At 41.8% G+C, this 18,902-nt stretch overlaps 2 protein-coding genes across 2 annotated transcripts; both read left to right on the top strand.

Annotated features, from left to right (window-relative positions):
• The first annotated feature begins 29 nt into the window (after window positions 1-29).
• LOC135549815 (programmed cell death protein 5-like) lies at window positions 30-8,344 on the top strand. The gene is made up of 6 exons (XM_064980137.1): window positions 30-225; window positions 5,776-5,819; window positions 6,045-6,106; window positions 6,232-6,323; window positions 7,085-7,156; window positions 7,232-8,344. The coding sequence occupies exons 1-6, from the start codon at window positions 160-162 to the stop codon at window positions 7,277-7,279; spliced, it is 384 nt and encodes a 127-aa protein (XP_064836209.1). The 5' UTR covers window positions 30-159; the 3' UTR covers window positions 7,280-8,344.
• Window positions 8,345-12,193: 3,849 nt separating this feature from the next.
• LOC135549819 (diphosphomevalonate decarboxylase-like) lies at window positions 12,194-16,296 on the top strand. The gene is made up of 10 exons (XM_064980149.1): window positions 12,194-12,392; window positions 12,681-12,751; window positions 12,861-12,975; window positions 13,074-13,220; window positions 13,375-13,574; window positions 13,697-13,771; window positions 13,880-14,098; window positions 14,971-15,086; window positions 15,161-15,269; window positions 15,527-16,296. The coding sequence occupies exons 1-10, from the start codon at window positions 12,317-12,319 to the stop codon at window positions 15,605-15,607; spliced, it is 1,209 nt and encodes a 402-aa protein (XP_064836221.1). The 5' UTR covers window positions 12,194-12,316; the 3' UTR covers window positions 15,608-16,296.
• Window positions 16,297-18,902: the final 2,606 nt, after the last annotated feature.

Here is an 18,902-nt window from a genome sequence, read left to right on the forward strand (position 1 = left end):
CGATTGCTTTATTCTTGATGCATATTGGATTATTCTGAGATCGATTACATTATACTGAAGCAGGGCCCGGCCCCTAACGAAACAGTTCCACAAGACTCGTGAAGTGAGATTTTCTTATTTTACCATTGATAAAGCCTATTTTCTATAAATTCGAACACAATGGCAGACGACGAATTGGAGGCTATCAGGCGGCAACGCATGGCCGAACTGCAGTCAAAACATGGGGTAAGGAGAGAACCAAAAGTGCATAGTTCTGACCATATATGGAGATCCACTGTTCAGTCTGTCGCTAGCTAGCTAGTGATAGCATTATAGTTCAAGTTTAGAGTATTTTAACCTAACGAATTCTCTATTACAGTTCATTGCATGTTTGCATAGCAGCCAGATAATTTTGTACCTAGTTAACTAGCTAAAGTAGTTATAAGATACTGTAGCTAGATAGCTAGCTAACGTTAGCTTGCTAACTCATGCCATAGTGAGAAACGAATTATACTACCAGTAGCTAGTAAGCTATATAATGTAATCAGCATTTATGAATAGACGAAACAAACGTACATTTAAGTCATGAACAGGACAATGATCAGCTAACTAGTTGACTTTGGCGCTTGCGTCTCCCACTCCTCTGGGGTTGACAATCGCGTGCCCGCCCTACCACTCCCCTAGTGCGAGTGCATGTGCCCAGGTGTTTAGGTGAACATGTGCGAGAGTAGTGTGAATGTCAGTTTTTCAGACCTAGTTTGTAACAATAAACTGAACACCATTGTTAGTAGCCCACCTTCTGTCTGAATTATCTAGCAAGCCTGTTTGGCACTGATTTCTACAGCTCATTAAGCAGAACACACCTAGATTAGCCCAATATTGGACTAAAGGTGTCTAAAATCACATCTTTTAGTCCAAGGACCCTACATGTTCTGTTTAGAGGTGAGTTGGCTGTGGCAGCCAAAATAGCTGTCAGAACTTAAAGCCCTCAACATAAAGCCCTCAACCTTCAAATCACATTTAAATAATTTCACAAATGCAAAATGTACACATTGCTGTATTCTGTTTTAACAGTTGCAGCCAATAGTATTTTTCAGTGACAACACGTTTGTGGCGTCCTTCTGTTTACACACAGGTGTTCAGAGAGCTAATTAGCACAACAAGCGCTTCTCAGATTTCTATCACCTGAAACAGTCACAGAAGATGAAAATACATGCACGAGAAGTGTGGGTGCTTGCTGAGCTCGTGCATGTGTTTACATGGTTCTGCTCATGCTTCATGTGATAGAAGTCTGAATACATTACCAGTGCTTTGAAACATTTATGTAATTATATTAACCGCTCATTTCTGCCCAACTTAGAATTCAATGCATTTCAACGTCCGGTTTTCAGGCAACTGCACGACAGAAGTCAATGTATATCTTCTGATGGAGTTCAGTCTAATGTTCTTAACATAACCAAAGGAGTGCCACAAGGCTCAATACTAAGCACTTTACTGTTCATTATTTACATGAATAATGTTGGTCTGTCCCTGAAGAAGAAGAATAACTGGGGCTTACATCTCTATGCAGATGACAGTTATTTATTCCTGTGCCCCCTCAGTGCAGCAGGCCATTCTTGACCTTCAGCTTGGCTTTGATTCAATTCAAGAATCGCTCGCCGGTCTTAAATTAATGCTAAATATTGATAAAAACCACTTTTGTTTTTCTCCAGGTCTCGTAAAATTGATGCATAAGACCTTGAGAGGAGCCCAAAATGAGTTACGTCCCCATTTTATAAGTAGCTAGGCATTTGGATTGATGATAAGTTGGCATTTAAAAAATGAAAGAGTTGCAAGTAAAGATTGATTATCTGTATAAAATTGTGATTTTAGCATGTAAATCTTGGTGGGGCAAACTCATTATTATGATGTTTTATGTATGCCAGCAAAGCCACAACACTAAACAATATATTAATTGCACTATAGCGGTGACAAACGCTACCCACAAACTGTTAGGGCCTACATAAATCAGTCCCAACTGCAGAGCTTTCTTTTCAGCACCATGGGGTGAATCCTTACCACTGCTACATCTGGCTATCAGCTGAGCCTTGTCTGACAGCAAAACAGTTAATTTGGCCACATTTACTGCCTTATTTACTGCCACATAGCTTATGTGGCTGACTTGCTTAAACAAATGTGGTTTCTACTGACAATTGAGATGTACGAACTATGGCTTAAAGGAATGACGAGCGGATAAGCGGAAATCCGTAATTTCGACTAAGACATTAATGAGCGAGGTAAGATGGATGTAGTCAATATAACTATTTGTTCAGCACCTTTGAAATGTACAGCAACAGATTTCAGAACATGGGCCATTCTTACAGTATTATTCCTGTACACCAAGTCAGAACCTTAGGATAAATAAAGGGGGTATATAAGCAGACAATGAAAGCTAATACAATATTCAATGATGACATTTCTCTAAAACGGGCTATAGACTACATGTGCACCACCAAGTCAGAACAGTAGGCTAAGTTATGAAGGGGAAAGGGACCAAATTATTAGGGTGAGGCACATGGACTAGTAACGGCTTACTACACAACATACACTCAGTATTTACTTTCGTAGCTACATTATGCATATCTCATTGGCATATTGCATAATTTATGCAGCTTAATAAAATACATGTTTGGATTCACCATTGTGCTGTGCTCACATGAACAGGAAGGTGGCGCGGCAGTCCTTCTTGTGGGCAAATTTTGTCATCAAACTTTGTCATCAAACTCTGGATTTATGGTGCTTTTATGACAACTGGGAACTTGGGAAAAAACAGGGTTGAATCATGACGTCAGTGATCTTCAGGTCGGAGCTTTAGAAAGAGTTCTCGACTTGGAATTTCGAGTTGGATGACCATTCAAAACCTTTTTTCCCAGTCAGAGCTTGTTGTTTTCCCAAGTTCCCAGTTGTCTTGAACTCACTGAAGTCTGAGATTTCCCCCTCCCGAGTTTCCTGTTGTTTTGAACGTGGCAGAACTCATGCTGGATTGATGGTATGGCCAATGTATTCAACCTTTTCTGGCCCATGGTGTTGTGAGTGAATATTTCTCCTTTTAAGCTTGGAAAAGATACCCTTAAACTCAGACTTGGACCACACACCCTCTCCACCGAATAGCAGGGGAAGCAACATTGTGATTTATTTGCAATGCTTGCAGTTAGCCACTGATTCCTTCCAAATCACACATTGATGAATTTGCGATTTCCAATTTGTTGTGTAATATTTATGACCGATGAGTCTTATCTATAATTTCTCTTCATATGACAAGGCTTGAAAAGGATTTGCCAGTAGACGTGTCGACGTGATTCATGATGATGACTGCTTGTCTAGCTTGCTAGCTAAGATTTTGAAAGTATGATGTTGACATGTCCAATCAAAGCTATGGTAGATATAACGTGATTTGACGTCATTGTATCTGTGGCCAATCACCTTGAGCCTTCTTGTCCCCATGAGTGACACAACACTGAGCCAATCACGCCGCAACTAGTGAAGATTACCAACCCCTACGCTCAGTATTTTCTGCTCTGCCATTCCACCACAAAGCACTGAGCTAGGTTGAAACACCTGCATTTTGGAGCTGCCTTACTCAAGAAAGCAAAACATGACATTGTTTGCAAACTGATATGTGACACGAAATAATGCAAAAATAACATGTAAAACAGCCCAAAAAATAAATAATGGTATATTTAGAGATATCATGGGTCGCCACTGCCTGTATAGAAATAAAGCTAGCCACAATAAGGATTAGCCACAATAGTCGACTTTTCGGTTAACCTTAAATAAAAGTATGGCATAATTCTATTTGTATTCATTTGTATCACTGTCAATGACATACTTTTATTTTGAAGGCAAACTGCAAATTCCACTATTGTGCCTAATCCTTATTGTGGCTAGCGTCACAACCCGGTCCGGTCGAGCCTCACTAGCCAGTTGAAGCTAGCTGGCTGCTTATAACGTTAGCTTTGGGCAACAGGGTTAAGTAGCTGGCTAGCTATTTATTTTCATGAACTGAAGTTCAATTTCAATAGGCGAACAACAAGTGGCAACCTAGCTAATACTTACAAGGCTTCCTAAATCATTGCTAAGAATAATGAAAAGGACTGCAGTTTGTTTCTACTGGTCATTGTTTTCAGGCTGGTTGTATTAGTGCTAGCTAGGTACCAAGCTAAAGCTAAATACCCCAGAAGTTGCGATCGAAGAAATTATGCTTTATTACCAACGTGGTATTGTAAACACATCGTTTGTGGCCAGGGTTGCTTGTTTGCAGACTTTTTTGTACATCTTTGACAGTGTTACTGTATATTCTTTGACACGCAAAGACCCAAACGGCGTTCCATAGTATGTATGTTGTGAAGCTAATAGCAGTGACGCTATCAATGTGTAACTCTGGTAGGGCAACATCTGACAAATAGCGCACTTGGTAGTGTGTACCAGTGCTCGACCAGTCAGCGAAAGCCAACATCACACACGACAGAGAACGGTTGATTGTCAAGGGCAATGAATCCCATTATCTTGGCTTTAATGGATTTCGCCTTTGAGTTGTCTCGCTGAAATGTTCTTAGTCTTTCGAATGACTGCTCAACTTTTTTGACTGCTCGATCCACACAGCAGACATTGTGTAGGCTAGGTTAGGAATGCTGTGTTGCACGTGAAGCGCAAAATTTTACGTGCCATTATATAGGTATGCATGGTATCTTTGACATCGGTTTTTAACATCAGCGTTAATAGACATCGGCCGATACCGATGTGTTCACCGATATATCGTGCACCCCTACTATCCTCAATAGGCGCTAAAGGTTGTTCGCGTCTATGAATGGGTTATACCTAAATATGAGTGACATGATGACAGAGATTATCAATCAAAAGATTGGGAATGGGATGGACATAGTCACACTAGGAATCATTTTATCCAACAGAGATGTTGTCATTGAATTTGAGTTGCTAATTTTTCAGAGTCTGTCTTGGAACCAAATGAGTCCGGGGGTAAGCTGCTGTACAGCTACTGTACTGCACATTGTGTGATGACGGTGACATGGCAAAAGGCTGTATAATTAATGACCTGGACTGAGCAATGCAGCATGTCTGGGAGTTCTGCTTGTGCTCCATGAGAAATGTGACCCAAGTATGTTTGCAATAAAATGTTTGAATGCCAGACCGTGGAGTATTGTGAATGGTTTGGGACATGGTTATCAAGCTTGTATTATTTTGAAAGCTATTGTGTAAAAATATTTTCCAGAAACCTGTAAATACTAACTTTCTATTCTACTCTAATACAGTCCAACTCCCTATCCCTGTCCTCAAGGTAGGCTAGATTTGAAGGAACCGGGTAGGTGTAATCAATACAGGGATGGCTCCACCCAGTCTACCAATAGGTTCCTTCAGATCTGCAAGCTCCAAAGGAGTAGGGATAGGGGAGGGGGCAAAGGGTTGTTTTCTGAACCACGTTTTGGTTCAAGTTACACTGTGTTGTTCAGGGATCTAATCCCATTGTTTTATAACGCTTTGCCATGGGTGTGAAACATGAATATCAATATTAGGATAGGCTCAGCTTCAAGAGAGAGCTGATTTGCGCTCTCAGCATGGCTGTGTGATACAGTAGCCTATTGGCTAATGCAAATAAAAGACACATTCTCTCAAATAGCCCGTATCCAGTGGCTGGTCTGTTGTCTTGTTGTTGAAAAATATATATTTATTTTATGCTATTAAGAAAAAGGCAGAGTAATGTCTGGGCTTTCTGATTCTCTTTCTCCCCTCGCTTCCCAGGACTCTTCAAATGACCAGCAAGGGCAGCAGGAGGCCAAACAGAGGTTAGTTTTCATGATCTATCTTTTATTCCTGTCATGCATTCACAGTAGTTTGCTAATGTTGCATGTCTTGACCTGCAGTTTGCAGCTCTGGTTTATGAAGAACTATGTGACAGACTATTTATTAAGCTAGTAAATGTGATAAAACAATTGGCTTCGTTAACACAGGCTGCATGTGTAAATGCAGCCATTGTGGCCTATCTAATCTTCTGTTTGGTCTTTTCACAGGGAAACAGAGATGAGGAACTCCATGCTGGCTCAGGTTCTAGACCAGTCCGCCCGCGCCAGATGTAGGTCTTTCATATCCCCCTGGTTTGAACGAATCATTGATCTGATATTGGAACATTCAGTACCTACACATGGTTAACAATAGGTGGCGCCATTGCCTAAACGTCTGCTATGTGTTGTTTTGCAGTGAGTAACTTGGCTCTGGTGAAGCCAGAGAAGGCCAAAGCAGTGGAGAATTACCTCATACAGATGGCCCGCATGGGCCAGCTGGGAGGAAAGGTGAGAGAACTGGACCTAAAGCAATGTACAAAACATTATGAACACCTTCCTATTATTGTGTTTGCCCTCAGAACAACCTCCATTCATTGGGTCATGGACTCTACAAGGTGTCAAGTGTTTCACAGGAATGCTGATGTTGATTACAATGCTTCCCACAGTTGTGTCAAATTGGCTGGATGTCCTTTTGGGTGGTGAACCATTCTTGATACACACAGGAAACTGTTGAGTGTGAAAAACCCAGCAGTGTTGCAAAAATCTGGCACCTACTACCATGCCCTGTTCAAAGGCACTTACATGTTTTGTGTTGTCCATTGATCCTATGACTGGCACACATACACAATCCATGCCTCAATTGTCTCTTGGCTTAAAAATCCTTCTTTAACCTGTCTACTCCCCTTCATCTACACTGATTGACGTGGATTTAAGTAACATCAATAAGGGATCATAGCATTCACCTAGTCAGACTGTCATGGAAAGAGCAGGTATTCCTAATGTTTTGTAAACACTTTATTTAATTTTTTTTTAACTGTTTGGACAAAAAAAAAGGCCTGCCGGTTCTTCCTCTTCACTAGTGACTGCATTGCCCCCTAGCAGTCATACGCAGGACCATATTTTTCCTCGTGAATTCACATAATATTTTCAGATTTTTTTTCTTATCGTTTAATGGAGAGTTTTAAACGTTAAGAAAAATTCCCTATGAAAAGCACTGACTTGACCCATCTGCTATTGGCTCTTCCTTACATTTGGATTGTCTCTTTCAGATTTCAGAGACTGGTTTGATCGACATCTTAGAAAAAGTTAGTCAGCAAACAGAAAAAAAGACAACTGTCAAGGTGAGTCCACGGATCAAATACAATTTCACAATTTCCGACAGGCTTTTAACTGACTGTGTCCCCTCCTACCCACAGTTCAACCGACGAAAGGTGATGGACTCAGATGATGAGGAGGATGATTGATGCGTTGAAAGGAGCCCAGGAGCCAGTTAGACGGCTGGCTTAGTGCGGGATTCAGGACATAAGTTAGAGCAGGGCTCTGTTTGTTGGCGGCCAACTTTGACTTGCCAAAGGCCCTGCATTAGTGATGCACCCTGGGATACCACATCAGTCCCTGTGTGCATCTGGAACTCGTTACTATATTCTCTCTTATATTAATTTTCACCACGTTTTACTTTTTCTCCACCACAAGAAGCAGAACAAAATGCAACTTAGGGTATATTGCTGCTGCTGCATTTTTCGAGACTGCTTTGTGAATACTGTCTTGTGTGCTGCTACTCAGCAATAGTGAAACCATCAAACTGGACGGAGCACATGGGTATAGTCATTGTTTTTTCATTCACTTTTGCTGACCTGTATCTTCAACAGTTTTACATTTAAAAAATAAAAAAGCCTTACATTTGAATGATTATTCCACAAATAATCAACACAGTTTTATCATGATGATATATTGTCTTTGAGCTGAGTGCTTGAAGACTCATTGATTGGTCATATGGGTTTGCACTATATTTGCTTTCGTTCAAAAAAATGCAAGTATAATCACATAAGAGCAATGTTGTAAGAAAAAAAGTCTAAAATATAGTTTGTATTAAAATGTAGTCGATATTCTTTACAGGGCCTCCTAGGTCGTGTATTAGGCTATATGTTGCATTACATTGAAATGTATAGGCTTGACATAGTTGGTTTGACTCATTAGGTTCAAACGTTCTTTTCTGAAATGTATGCGATATGTGCTTTAAGAGGCTGAGATGTATTTGTAGCAGGATTTGTTAAATTATCTCAGTTGTTAGTCTACGACAGCACTTGAAGAACGTCCTGCTTCACTCTTATTGTACAGGTGTATGGTGAGACCACAGATATATGAATGGTTGCTTCTATTGTACACCTGCCACAGGTAATACTAAATATCTGACAGTACATTGATGTTCTTACAAGCAAGATGTAACTGAATATTTGGAGATAGGTTAATGGGAGATTTGGTTTCATGTTCAGTGTTCACTCCAATAAATCAATGCCAGCATTGATAAAGCAGACAAGGAGTCATTCTTCTTGATCATAAAATAAGTGTTCCTGTTATAATGATACACTAGATTACTATACTACACAGGCTTTGTTTTCCCTCCCTTGTAACCATAATTTCATATAAGATAATTTCACAGACGGTACAAGAAGAACACAACACGAGAGCTGTTAATATACAGCATATGGTAAAAATACCCCACACTACTATTCATATCCAGTCACTGTACAGTCGTGGCTAAAAGTTTTATGAATGACACAAATATTAATTTTCACAAAGTCTGCTGCCTCAGTTTGTATGATGGCAATTTGCATATACTCCAGAATGATATGAAGAGTGTTCAGATGAATTGCAAAGTCCCTCTTTGCCATGCAAATGAACTGAATCCCCCAAAAACATTTCCACTGCATTTCAGCCCTGCCACAAAAGGACCAGCTGACATCATGTCAGTGATTCTCTCGTTAACACAGGTGTGAGTGTTGACGAGGACAATGCTGGAGATCACTCTGTCATGCTGATTGAGTTTGAATAACAGACTGGAAGCTTCAAAAGGAGGGTGGTGCTTGGAATCATTGTTCTTCCTCTGTCAACCATGGTTACCTGCAAGGAAACACGTGCCGTCATCATTGCTTTACACAAAAAGGGCTTCACAGGCAAGGATATTGCTGCCAGTAAGATTGCACCTTCAAGGAGAGCGGTACAATTGTTGTGAAGAAGGCTTCAGGGCGCCCAAGAAAGTCCAGCAAGTCTCCTAATGTTGATTCAGCTGCTGGATCGGGGCACCACCAGTACAAAGCTTGAGCAGGAATGGCAGCAGGCAGGTGTGAGTGCATCGCTGCAGCTGTACATAGTCCATCGGTAAATAGCTCAGCCAATTTATCTACAGTGGGGCAAAAAAGTATTTAGTTAGCCACCAATTGTGCAAGTTCTCCCACTTAAAAAGATGAGAGAGGCCTGTAATTTTCATCATAGGTACACTTCAACTATGACAGGCAAAATGAGAAAAAAAATCCAGAAAATCATATTGTATGATTTTAATGAATTTATTTGCAAATTACGGTGGAAAATAAGTATTTGGTCTCCTACAAACAAGCAAGATTTCTGGCTCTCACAGACCTGTAACTTCTTCTTTAAGAGGCTCCTCTGTCCACCACTCGTTACCTGTATTAATGGCACCTGTTTGAACTTGTTATCAGCATAAAAGACACCTATCTCAAACGATCAAACTCCACTATGGCCAAGACCAAAGAGCTGTCAAAGGACACCAGAAACAAAATTGTAGACCTGCACCGGGCTGGGAAGACTGAATCTGCAATAGGTAAGCAGCTTGGTTTGAAGAAATCAACTGTGGGAGCAATTATTAGGAAATGGAAGACATACAAGACCACTGATAATCTCCCTCAATCTGGGGCTCCACGCAAGATCTCACCCCGTGGGGTCAAAATTATCACAAGAACGGTGAGCAAAAATTCCAGAACCACACGGGGGGACCTAGTGAATGACCTGCAGAGAGCTGGGACCAAAGTAACAAAGCCTACCATCAGTAGCACACTACGCCGCCAGGGACTCAAATCCTGCAGTGCCAGACGTGTCCCCCTGCTTAAGCCAGTACATGTCCAGGCCCGTCTGAAGTTTGCTAGAGAGCATTTGGATGATCCAGAAGAAGATTGGGAGAATGTCATATGGTCAGATGAAACCAAAATAGAACTTTTTGGTAAAAACTCAACTCGTTGTGTTTGGAGGACAAAGAATGCTGAGTTGCATCCAAAGAACACCATACCTACTGTGAAGCATGGGGGGTGGAAACATCATGCTTTGGGGCTGTTTTTCTGCAAAGCAACCAGGATGACTGATCCGTGTAAAGGAAAGAATGAATGGGGCCATGTATCATGAGATTTTGAGTGAAAACCTCCTTCCATCAGCAAGGGCAATGAAGATGAAACGTGGCTGGGTCTTTCAGCATGACAATGATCCCAAACACACCACTGGGGCAGAGAAGGAGTGGCTTCGTAAGAAGCATTTCAAGGTCCTGGAGTGGCCTATCCAGTCTCCAGATCTCAACCCCATAGAAAATCTTTGGAGGGAGTTGAAAGTCCGTGTTGCCCAGCAACAGCCCCAAAACATCATCGCTCTAGAGGATATCTGCATGGAAGAATGGGCCAAAATATCAGCAACAGTGTGTGAAAACCTTGTGAAGACTTACAGAAAACGTTTGACCTCTGTCATTGCCAACAAAGGGTATATAACAAAGTATTGAGATAAGTATTTGGTCAATTACAAAAGTTTATTTTCCACCATAATTTGCAATTTTTTTTAATTAAAAATCCTTTTTTTTTTTTTCATTTTGTTTGTCATAGTTGAAGTGTATCTATGATGAAAATGACAGGCCTCTCATCTTTTTAAGTGGGAGAACTTGCACAATTGGTGGCTGACTAAATACTTTTTTGCCCCACTGTACCTCATCCCCATACTGTTTTTATTTATTTACTTTTCTGCTCTTTTGCACACCAGTATCTCTACCTGCACATGACCATCTGATCATTTATCACTCGAGTGTTAATCTGCTAAATTGTAATTATTCGCCTACCTCCTCATGCCTTTTGCACACAATGTATATAGACTTTCTTTATTTTCTACTGTGTTATTGACTTGTTTATTGTTTACTCCATGTGTAACTGTGTTGTTATCTGTTCACACTGCTATGCTTTATCTTGGTCAGGTTGCAGTTGTAAATGAGAACTTGTTCTCAACTAGCCTACCTGGTTAAATAAAGGTGAAATAAAATCAAATAAAATGCACAGTGAGGCAAAGACTTTTGGAGGATGGCCTGGTGTCAAGAATTGCAGCAAAGAAGCCACTTCTCTCCAGGAAAAACATCAGGGACAGACTGATATTCTGCGAAAGGTACAGGGATTGGACTGCTGAGGACTGGGGTAAAGTCATTTTCTCTGATGAATCCCGTTTCCGATTGTTTGGGGCATCTGGAAAAAAGCTTGTCCTGAGAAGACAAGGTGAGTGCTACCATCAGTCCTGTGTCATGCCAACAGTAAAGCATCCTGAGACCATTCATGTGTGGGGTTGCTTCTCAGCCAAGGGAGTAGGCTCACCCACAATTTTGTTTTAGAACACAGCCATGAATAAAGAATGGTACCAACACATCTCCCAACCATCCAGGAACAGTTTGGTGACAAACAATGCCTTTTCAATCATGATGGAGCACCTTGCCATAAGGCAAAAGTGATAACTAAGTGGCTCGGGGAACAAAATATTGATATTTTGGGTCCATGGCCAGGAAACTCCCCAGACCTTAATCCCATTGAGAACTCGTGGTCAATCCTCAAGAGGCGGGTGGACAAACAAAAACCCACAAATTCTGACAAACTCCAAGCATTGATTATGCAAGAATGGGCTGCCATCAGTCAGGATGTGGCCCAGAAGTTAATTGACAGCATACCAGGGCGGATTGCAGAGGTCTTGAAAAAGAATGGTCAACACTGCAAATATTGACTCTTTGCATCAACTTCATGTAATTGTCAATAAAAGCCTTTGACACTTATGAAATGCTCGTAATTATACTTCAGTATTCCATAGTAACATCTGACAAAAATATCTAAAGACAATGAAGCAGCAAACTTTGTGGAAATTAATATTTGTGTCATTCTCAAAACTTTTGGCCACGACTGTATTGCATTTATGGATGTGATCATGATACGCCCTCTAAATGTGTCTCTGGCCTCATTTTCAGGTGACCGTGGTGTGATCGAAAGGATTGGCTGCCTCGTTTCAGTTACGGAACATGAGTGGCTCTAATTGGTGGGAGGTTTAGTCATGTGCGCTACCCCGCCAATCAACAGAGACGTTTTGTAAAGCGCTAAAGTTGTGCAGACATTACTTTATCAGTGGAACTCAAAATAGTAGACAGTCTCGCGTTTCTAGTAATTTTTGTTATTTTATTGATACGGGTTTGACTTTTTATCAAAATGCCCGAGGACAGCGTCAAAGAGCTCACCATGGTAACATGCAGTGCGCCTGTGAATATTGCTGTTATCAAATACTGTGAGTATCGTATGTTCGTATAATCCACTAACGACATCTATCTGATCGTCTGACTCAGTCAACCAAAGAACACTGTCAACCAATGTAGCCTGTCCTTAGATGGCCATGTAACGTAAATTGTAACATTGACTGAATCTTTCGCCACGCTGTAGCCAGGCTTTGATGTTTGTGCATTGGTAATTGACAAATGTATTGCCACAATGATGTGAAAAGAATGTTCTCTGTACAATCTTTGAAAATAACTATGTATTGAATTGTAAATGCTTTGTTGTTATTGCTGTTTCAAAGGGGGGAAGAGGGATGAGGAGTTGATTCTACCTATAAATTCATCTTTGAGTGTCACATTACATCAAGACCAGGTAAGACTGTAATACTGTACACCAGACACTCAGCAAGTGGCTAAATATTACTGTTTTGTTAAAACAACAAAAACTAACGATTACTGCCTTGTGTCCTTATTCCTCCCAGCTCAAGACGACCACAACAGTGGCATGCAGCAGGTCGTTCCAGGAGGATCGTATCTGGCTCAACGGCAAAGAGGAGGACATAACCCAGCCCAGACTACAGTCCTGCCTTAGGGAGAGTCAGTTACTATATGCAATGATATGATGGAGGGAGAGGGGGAAGAGTAAGAGGGCAAAGGACAAGCCATGATGTGTTGTTGTTGGTTTCCTTACTTAGTTCGGCGCCTGGCCCGTAAGCGACGTAGTGATGGGGTGGCTGATGTAGACACGGCCGGTTTGTCCCATAAAGTCCACATCTGCTCTGTCAACAACTTCCCAACTGCAGCCGGACTTGCCTCTTCTGCTGCCGGCTATGCCTGTCTGGGTAAGAGACTGTGTCCCGTCATAATGGTTTGTACCTAACACAGTATTAAATGGATCAAATGAAGTAAAAGCTTGTGTGATACTAGTTTTATGCTTACTCCTTATTTTCCTTTTGTCTCTCCATCTTGTCTCCTCACTCCACTCTCCTGTTCCAGTGTACACCCTGTCCCGGGTGATGGGAGTGGAGGGGGAGTTGTCTGTGGTTTCTAGGCAGGGTTCAGGCAGTGCCTGTAGGAGTATGTATGGGGGCTTCGTCCAGTGGATTATGGGCCAGCAAGGAGATGGCAAGGACAGTCTGTCCCAGCAGGTGGAGCCAGAGACTCACTGGCCTGAGCTCAGGGTCCTTGTACTGGTGGTTGGTCTCTCTGATCATTGCTGAAGTTGGCTTTTGCTGTAGCAAATGTTAGCATATACATTTCTCCCATGTCTTTAATAATCTCAACACCCCCATCTCTCTGTCTCCGTCTCTCTTTTTAGGTCAGTGCCGAGAGGAAACCAGTTGGCAGCACTTCTGGCATGCAAACTAGTGTAGAGACGAGCATTCTCCTGAAGGTACACACACACACACACACACACACACACACACACACACACACACACACACACAGAGAGTTATATGTTATTAACCCTTACCCTTAACCTTTGCGCTCTCTCCCTCAGCACCGGGCAGACTCTGTGGTCCCAGCCAGGATGAAGGAGATGATTGAGGCTGTACATAAGAGGGACTTTACTGCGTTCGCTGAGCTGACCATGAAGGATAGCAATCAGTTCCATGCCACTTGCCTGGACACCTACCCACCCATCTTCTACCTCAACGACGTGTCGCGCCGTGTTATCAACCTTGTGCACCGCTATAACCGTCACTACAGGGAAACAAAGGTGAGCACCATCGGGGAGTTAGTTCTTTCTTTTAGTCATGGAAATGTGCTAGTCATATGGAACATTGACAGTTCTACAAGGGGTCTAAGCTAAGAAGCAGAACAAGGTGCAGTAATTGTTGATATTCAGAGATTATGAAATAGAGATGTGAAACTGGTAGTATTTCTACAGTTCAAGAAAAACAGAAAATGTGTTAACAAGCCCAAGTATAGATGTGGTAAAGAAGTCAATGGAACTTGACAAAAACAATGGAAACGCCATGGAAAGATCCAGAATCCTCCTTATTTCCCCTAAGTGGAATTAGCCTACATTTAGGCTGTTGTTTATGTGTATTTCACACTATATTGTAGTAAAAATCGGAGTATAATGCTTGTATTGATGTCAACAATACATGTTCATGTCATCGTCACCAATCAACTGCATTACAGTTAAAAAAAGACTGACTACCACCACTGATTTCTCTATGCTACCAGCTTATACAAACGGGAGTTAGCATTTAGCAGTCACTTCTTCTGAACCTGAAAAGAGACTACTTCTAAATGTTATGCATTGAAAACAGCCAAGTATATCCAAATCGGACTTTGTAAACACATTGTGGGCCTGTTACAATACATTGATCATGACGGATTTGACGAATATCCACTTTAGTTAGATCAGATTTGTTGAATGTGCACCGAACGGTCTGCGTTCCATTGACCTCTTTACCGTGTCTATGACCTAGTACTTCTTCATGAGTCTCAGAGGACTAGTGCAGCATCACATCCCTCCTTCTTCTGACACTGTTATAACACTGCTGTAACAAAGCTATAACTTCGGTCCAGAGTTCTTTTCCTGAGTTTAAGCAGTGACTGATGTTTTCTCTTCTCCACCAGGTGGCATACACATTTGATGCAGGTCCCAATGCAGTGATCTACACTCTTCAGCAGAATGTGGAAGAGTTTGTCCAGGTGGTCAAACACTTCTTCCCACCAGAGACCAATGGAGGACAGTGAGTTTCTCACAAACACACACTCAGACAGTCAGACAACACTCCCTCCTGTGACTTTACCTGTCCCACGTCAGGTTTCTAAAGGGTCTTCCGGTTGCCCCAACAACACTATCTGAGGAGCTGAAGCAGGCCATTGGTATGGAGCCCATGGTGAAGGGAATCTGCTATATAATCAGCACTAAGGTACACACACACACACATACATAGGCACATACACATAGGCAGCACCCTCCGGGTCCTTTGCCCGTTTCCTGTGCATCTCTGCGGGTTGGCGTAGTGGAGGGTTTTGGGGAGCGAGCTTGATGCTCTCTCCAACCAGCTTACGGGAAATCACCAGGAATGCAGATCCTATAAACACACACATTATGTTTGGATCTGCTACATTTTGATGTGATATTAAGTTGGTTTGTCTGCGGGATTATTTGTGATTTGTGTATAAGGCTGGACCTGGACCTCGCGTGGTGGAGGACCCTAGTGAACATCTGCTTGGATCTGACGGGCTGCCCAAGGAGAGTGCATGATGCAAGCCAGCCTCCCAGCTGGGCAGAGACAGAACTCTTTGATGAAAAGAAAGACCAGACATATTAACAATCAACAATTCCAATTCAATCAATTGGATACATATGCATAGATGTAGTCATAAAAGGGGCAATCTGCAGTTGCTATATCCATTTTTGGACTTATAAATGTATTATATGTAACCATTGAAGAAGATAACTTATAAATGCTGCATGAGTTTAGTTCAACTGTCGTACCCCATCAGAACTCCAAATATAAGCTTGTTTTACTACAATGTTTGTAAACAAAGTAAATGTAAACAACCATTTAAAACATGGTTATAACTATAATTTTGATATCATGCATGGTCAGTCCTTGCATCCATAGCGCTGTCTATAATTTTGAGAGTGGTTACATTTCTCCAGCCCCATCCCTCAGCTTTTTTACCAAAACTAAGGATTGCCCCTTTAACTGGAGCGAAACAACCACACACGGCTGAATACCTCTAACACTGTTGACTAGTGCTTCATTCGGACACTTTTCCTATTGCGGGTTTGGATTAAATGTTTTGTAATGTTAAAGATGTAGGGATGCCTTGTGAGAATGATCAGAAATGTTTTAGTACTTTGATAACTGTAAACTGTTGATTTGATTTATGTAGATTATGTACATGATTATGTCCATGTTATTAAAATATAATGGTTAACAGTCACCTTTAGAGTGAGTGAATCAAAGGAATCTAATTGAAATTGTTAACCATTCAAAAGGATTATAAATTACAGTATTGAGAACAATGTCAGTGCTTTAGTATAAGAGCTGGATATACAGTGCCTTGCGAAAGTATTCGGCCCCCTTGACCTTTTGCCACATTTCAGGCTTCAAACATAAAGATATAAAACTCTTTTTTTGTGAAGAATCAACAAGTGGGACACAATCATGAAGTGGAACGACATTTATTGGATATTTCAAACTTTTTTAACAAATCAAAAACTGAAAAATTGGGCGTGCAAAATTATTCAGCCCCTTTACTTTCAGTGCAGCAAACTCTCTCCAGAAGTTCAGTGAGGATCTCTGAATGATCCAATGTTGACCTAAATGACTAATGATGATAAATACAATCCACCTGTGTGTAATCAAGTCTCCGTATAAATGCACCTGCACTGTGATAGTCTCAGAGGTCTGTTAAAAGCGCAGAGCGCATCATGAAGAACAAGGAACACACCAGGCAGGTCCGAGATACTGTTGTGAAGAAGTTTAAAGCCGGATTTGGATGCAAAAAGATTTCCCAAGCTTTAAACATCCCAAGGAGCACTGTGCAAGCGATAATATTGAAATGGAAGGAGTATCAGACCACTGCAAATCTACCAAGACCTGGCCGTCCCTCTAAACTTTCAGCTCATACAAGGAGAAGACTGATCAGAGATGCAGCCAAGAGGCCCATGATCACTCTGGATGAACTGCAGAGATCTACAGCTGAGGTGGGAGACTCTGTACAACAATCAGTCGTATATTGCACAAATCTGGCCTTTATGGAAGAGTGGCAAGAAGAAAGCCATTTCTTAAAGATATCCATAAAAGTGTTGTTTAAAGTTTGCCACAAGCCACCTGGGAGACACACCAAACATGTGGAAGAAGGTGCTCTGGTCAGATGAAACCAAAATTGAACTTTTTGGCAACAATGCAAAATGTTATGTTTGGCGTAAAAGCAACACAGCTCATCACCCTGAACACACCATACCCACTGTCAAACATGGTGGTGGCAGCATCATGGTTTGGGCCTGCTTTTCTTCAGCAGGGACAGGGAAGATGGTTAAAATTGATGGGAAGATGGATGGAGCCAAATACAGGACCATTCTGGAAGAAAACCTGATGGAGTCTGCAAAAGACCTGAGACTGGGACGGAGATTTGTCTTCCAACAAGACAATGATCCAAAACATGAAGCAAAATCTACAATGGAATGGTTCAAAAATAAACATATCCAGGTGTTAGAATGGCCAAGTCAAAGTCCAGACCTGAATCCAATCGAGAATCTGTGGAAAGAACTGAAAACTGCTGTTCACAAATGCTCTCCATCCAACCTCACTGAGCTCGAGCTGTTTTGCAAGGAGGAATGGGAAAAAATTTCAGTCTCTCTATGTGCAAAACTGATAGAGACATACCCCAAGCGACTTACAGTTGTAATCGCAGCAAAAGGTGGCGCTACAAAGTATTAACTTAAGGGGGCTGAATAATTTTGCACGCCCAATTTTTCAGTTTTTGATTTGTTAAAAAAGTTTGAAATATCCAATAAGTGTCGTTCCACTTCATGATTGTGTCCCACTTGTTGTTGATTCTTCACAAAAAAATACAGTTTTATATCTTTATGTTTGAAGCCTGAAATGTGGCAAAAGGTCGCAAAGTTCAAGGGGGCCGAATACTTTCGCAAGGCACTGTATAGCCTACATGTCATATTCAGAGGTGGCACCACAGGCCCCAGAGTGGTGGGGGCATTTTTTTCTCTCCTGATGGTAACCAGGTAAAACTACAAAAACTCTACAACCTCGTTGTAGCAGGGACCTTAAGGGTTGCTCTATTGCCTGGAGCAAGTGAACTGAGCTTTCAGGCAAGTTGAGTCTGCTTTAAAGTTGCCCCAGCTAAAAATGTTTTACTGAAAACAACAAAACCGTAAGGAATTCCAATAGGCATAGCCTAAAACTGATCTTTCTGCTTCATCCCCCATTGTTTAAGTCAGGGTGTCACGGCAGATTTCCTTCTCTTCCTCTGAAGGGGTGTAGCAAGGATCGGACCAAAATGCAGCGTGGTAAGTGTCCATGGTTTTTAATGAGAAACTGAACATGAACACATAAACAAAATAACAAATTGAAAACCCGAAACAGTCCCATGTGGCACTGACACAGGAAACAATCACCCACAAATCCCAACACAAAACAGGCTACCTAAATATGGTTCCCAATCAGAGACTATGACTAACACCTGCCTCTGATTGAGAACCATATCAGGCCAAACATAGAAATAGACAAACTAGACACACAACATAGAATGTCCTGACCAACACTAAAACAAGGAAAACGCACAAAAACTATGGTCAGAATATGACAGTACCCCCCCCCAGGTGCGGACTCCGACCGCACAACCTAAACCTATAGGGGAGGGTCTGGGTAGGCATCTGTCCGCGGTGGCGGCGCTGGACGTGAACCCCACTCCATCATTGTCTTAGTCCACCTCCTTAGCGTCCTTTGAGTGGCGAACCTCACCGCCGACCTTGGCCTCGGAACCCTAACAAAGGGCCCCACTGGAGCGAGGGGCAGCTCCGGACC

This window comes from Oncorhynchus masou, chromosome 1 (assembly GCF_036934945.1).
Source record: "Oncorhynchus masou masou isolate Uvic2021 chromosome 1, UVic_Omas_1.1, whole genome shotgun sequence".
Lineage (NCBI taxonomy): Eukaryota > Metazoa > Chordata > Actinopteri > Salmoniformes > Salmonidae > Oncorhynchus > Oncorhynchus masou.

Excerpts from the sequence above, each read along its gene's own strand:
- LOC135549815 (XM_064980137.1), top strand. The coding sequence starts at position 160 with ATGGCAGACGACGAATTGGAGGCTATCAGGCGGCAACGCATGGCCGAA. Across the intron at positions 226-5,775 it reads AACTGCAGTCAAAACATGGG|GACTCTTCAAATGACCAGCA; the intron begins GTAAGGAGAGAA and ends CTCGCTTCCCAG. Across the intron at positions 5,820-6,044 it reads CAGCAGGAGGCCAAACAGAG|GGAAACAGAGATGAGGAACT; the intron begins GTTAGTTTTCAT and ends GTCTTTTCACAG.
- LOC135549819 (XM_064980149.1), top strand. The coding sequence starts at position 12,317 with ATGCCCGAGGACAGCGTCAAAGAGCTCACCATGGTAACATGCAGTGCG. Across the intron at positions 12,393-12,680 it reads TATTGCTGTTATCAAATACT|GGGGGAAGAGGGATGAGGAG; the intron begins GTGAGTATCGTA and ends GCTGTTTCAAAG. Across the intron at positions 13,772-13,879 it reads AGACGAGCATTCTCCTGAAG|CACCGGGCAGACTCTGTGGT; the intron begins GTACACACACAC and ends TCTCTCCCTCAG.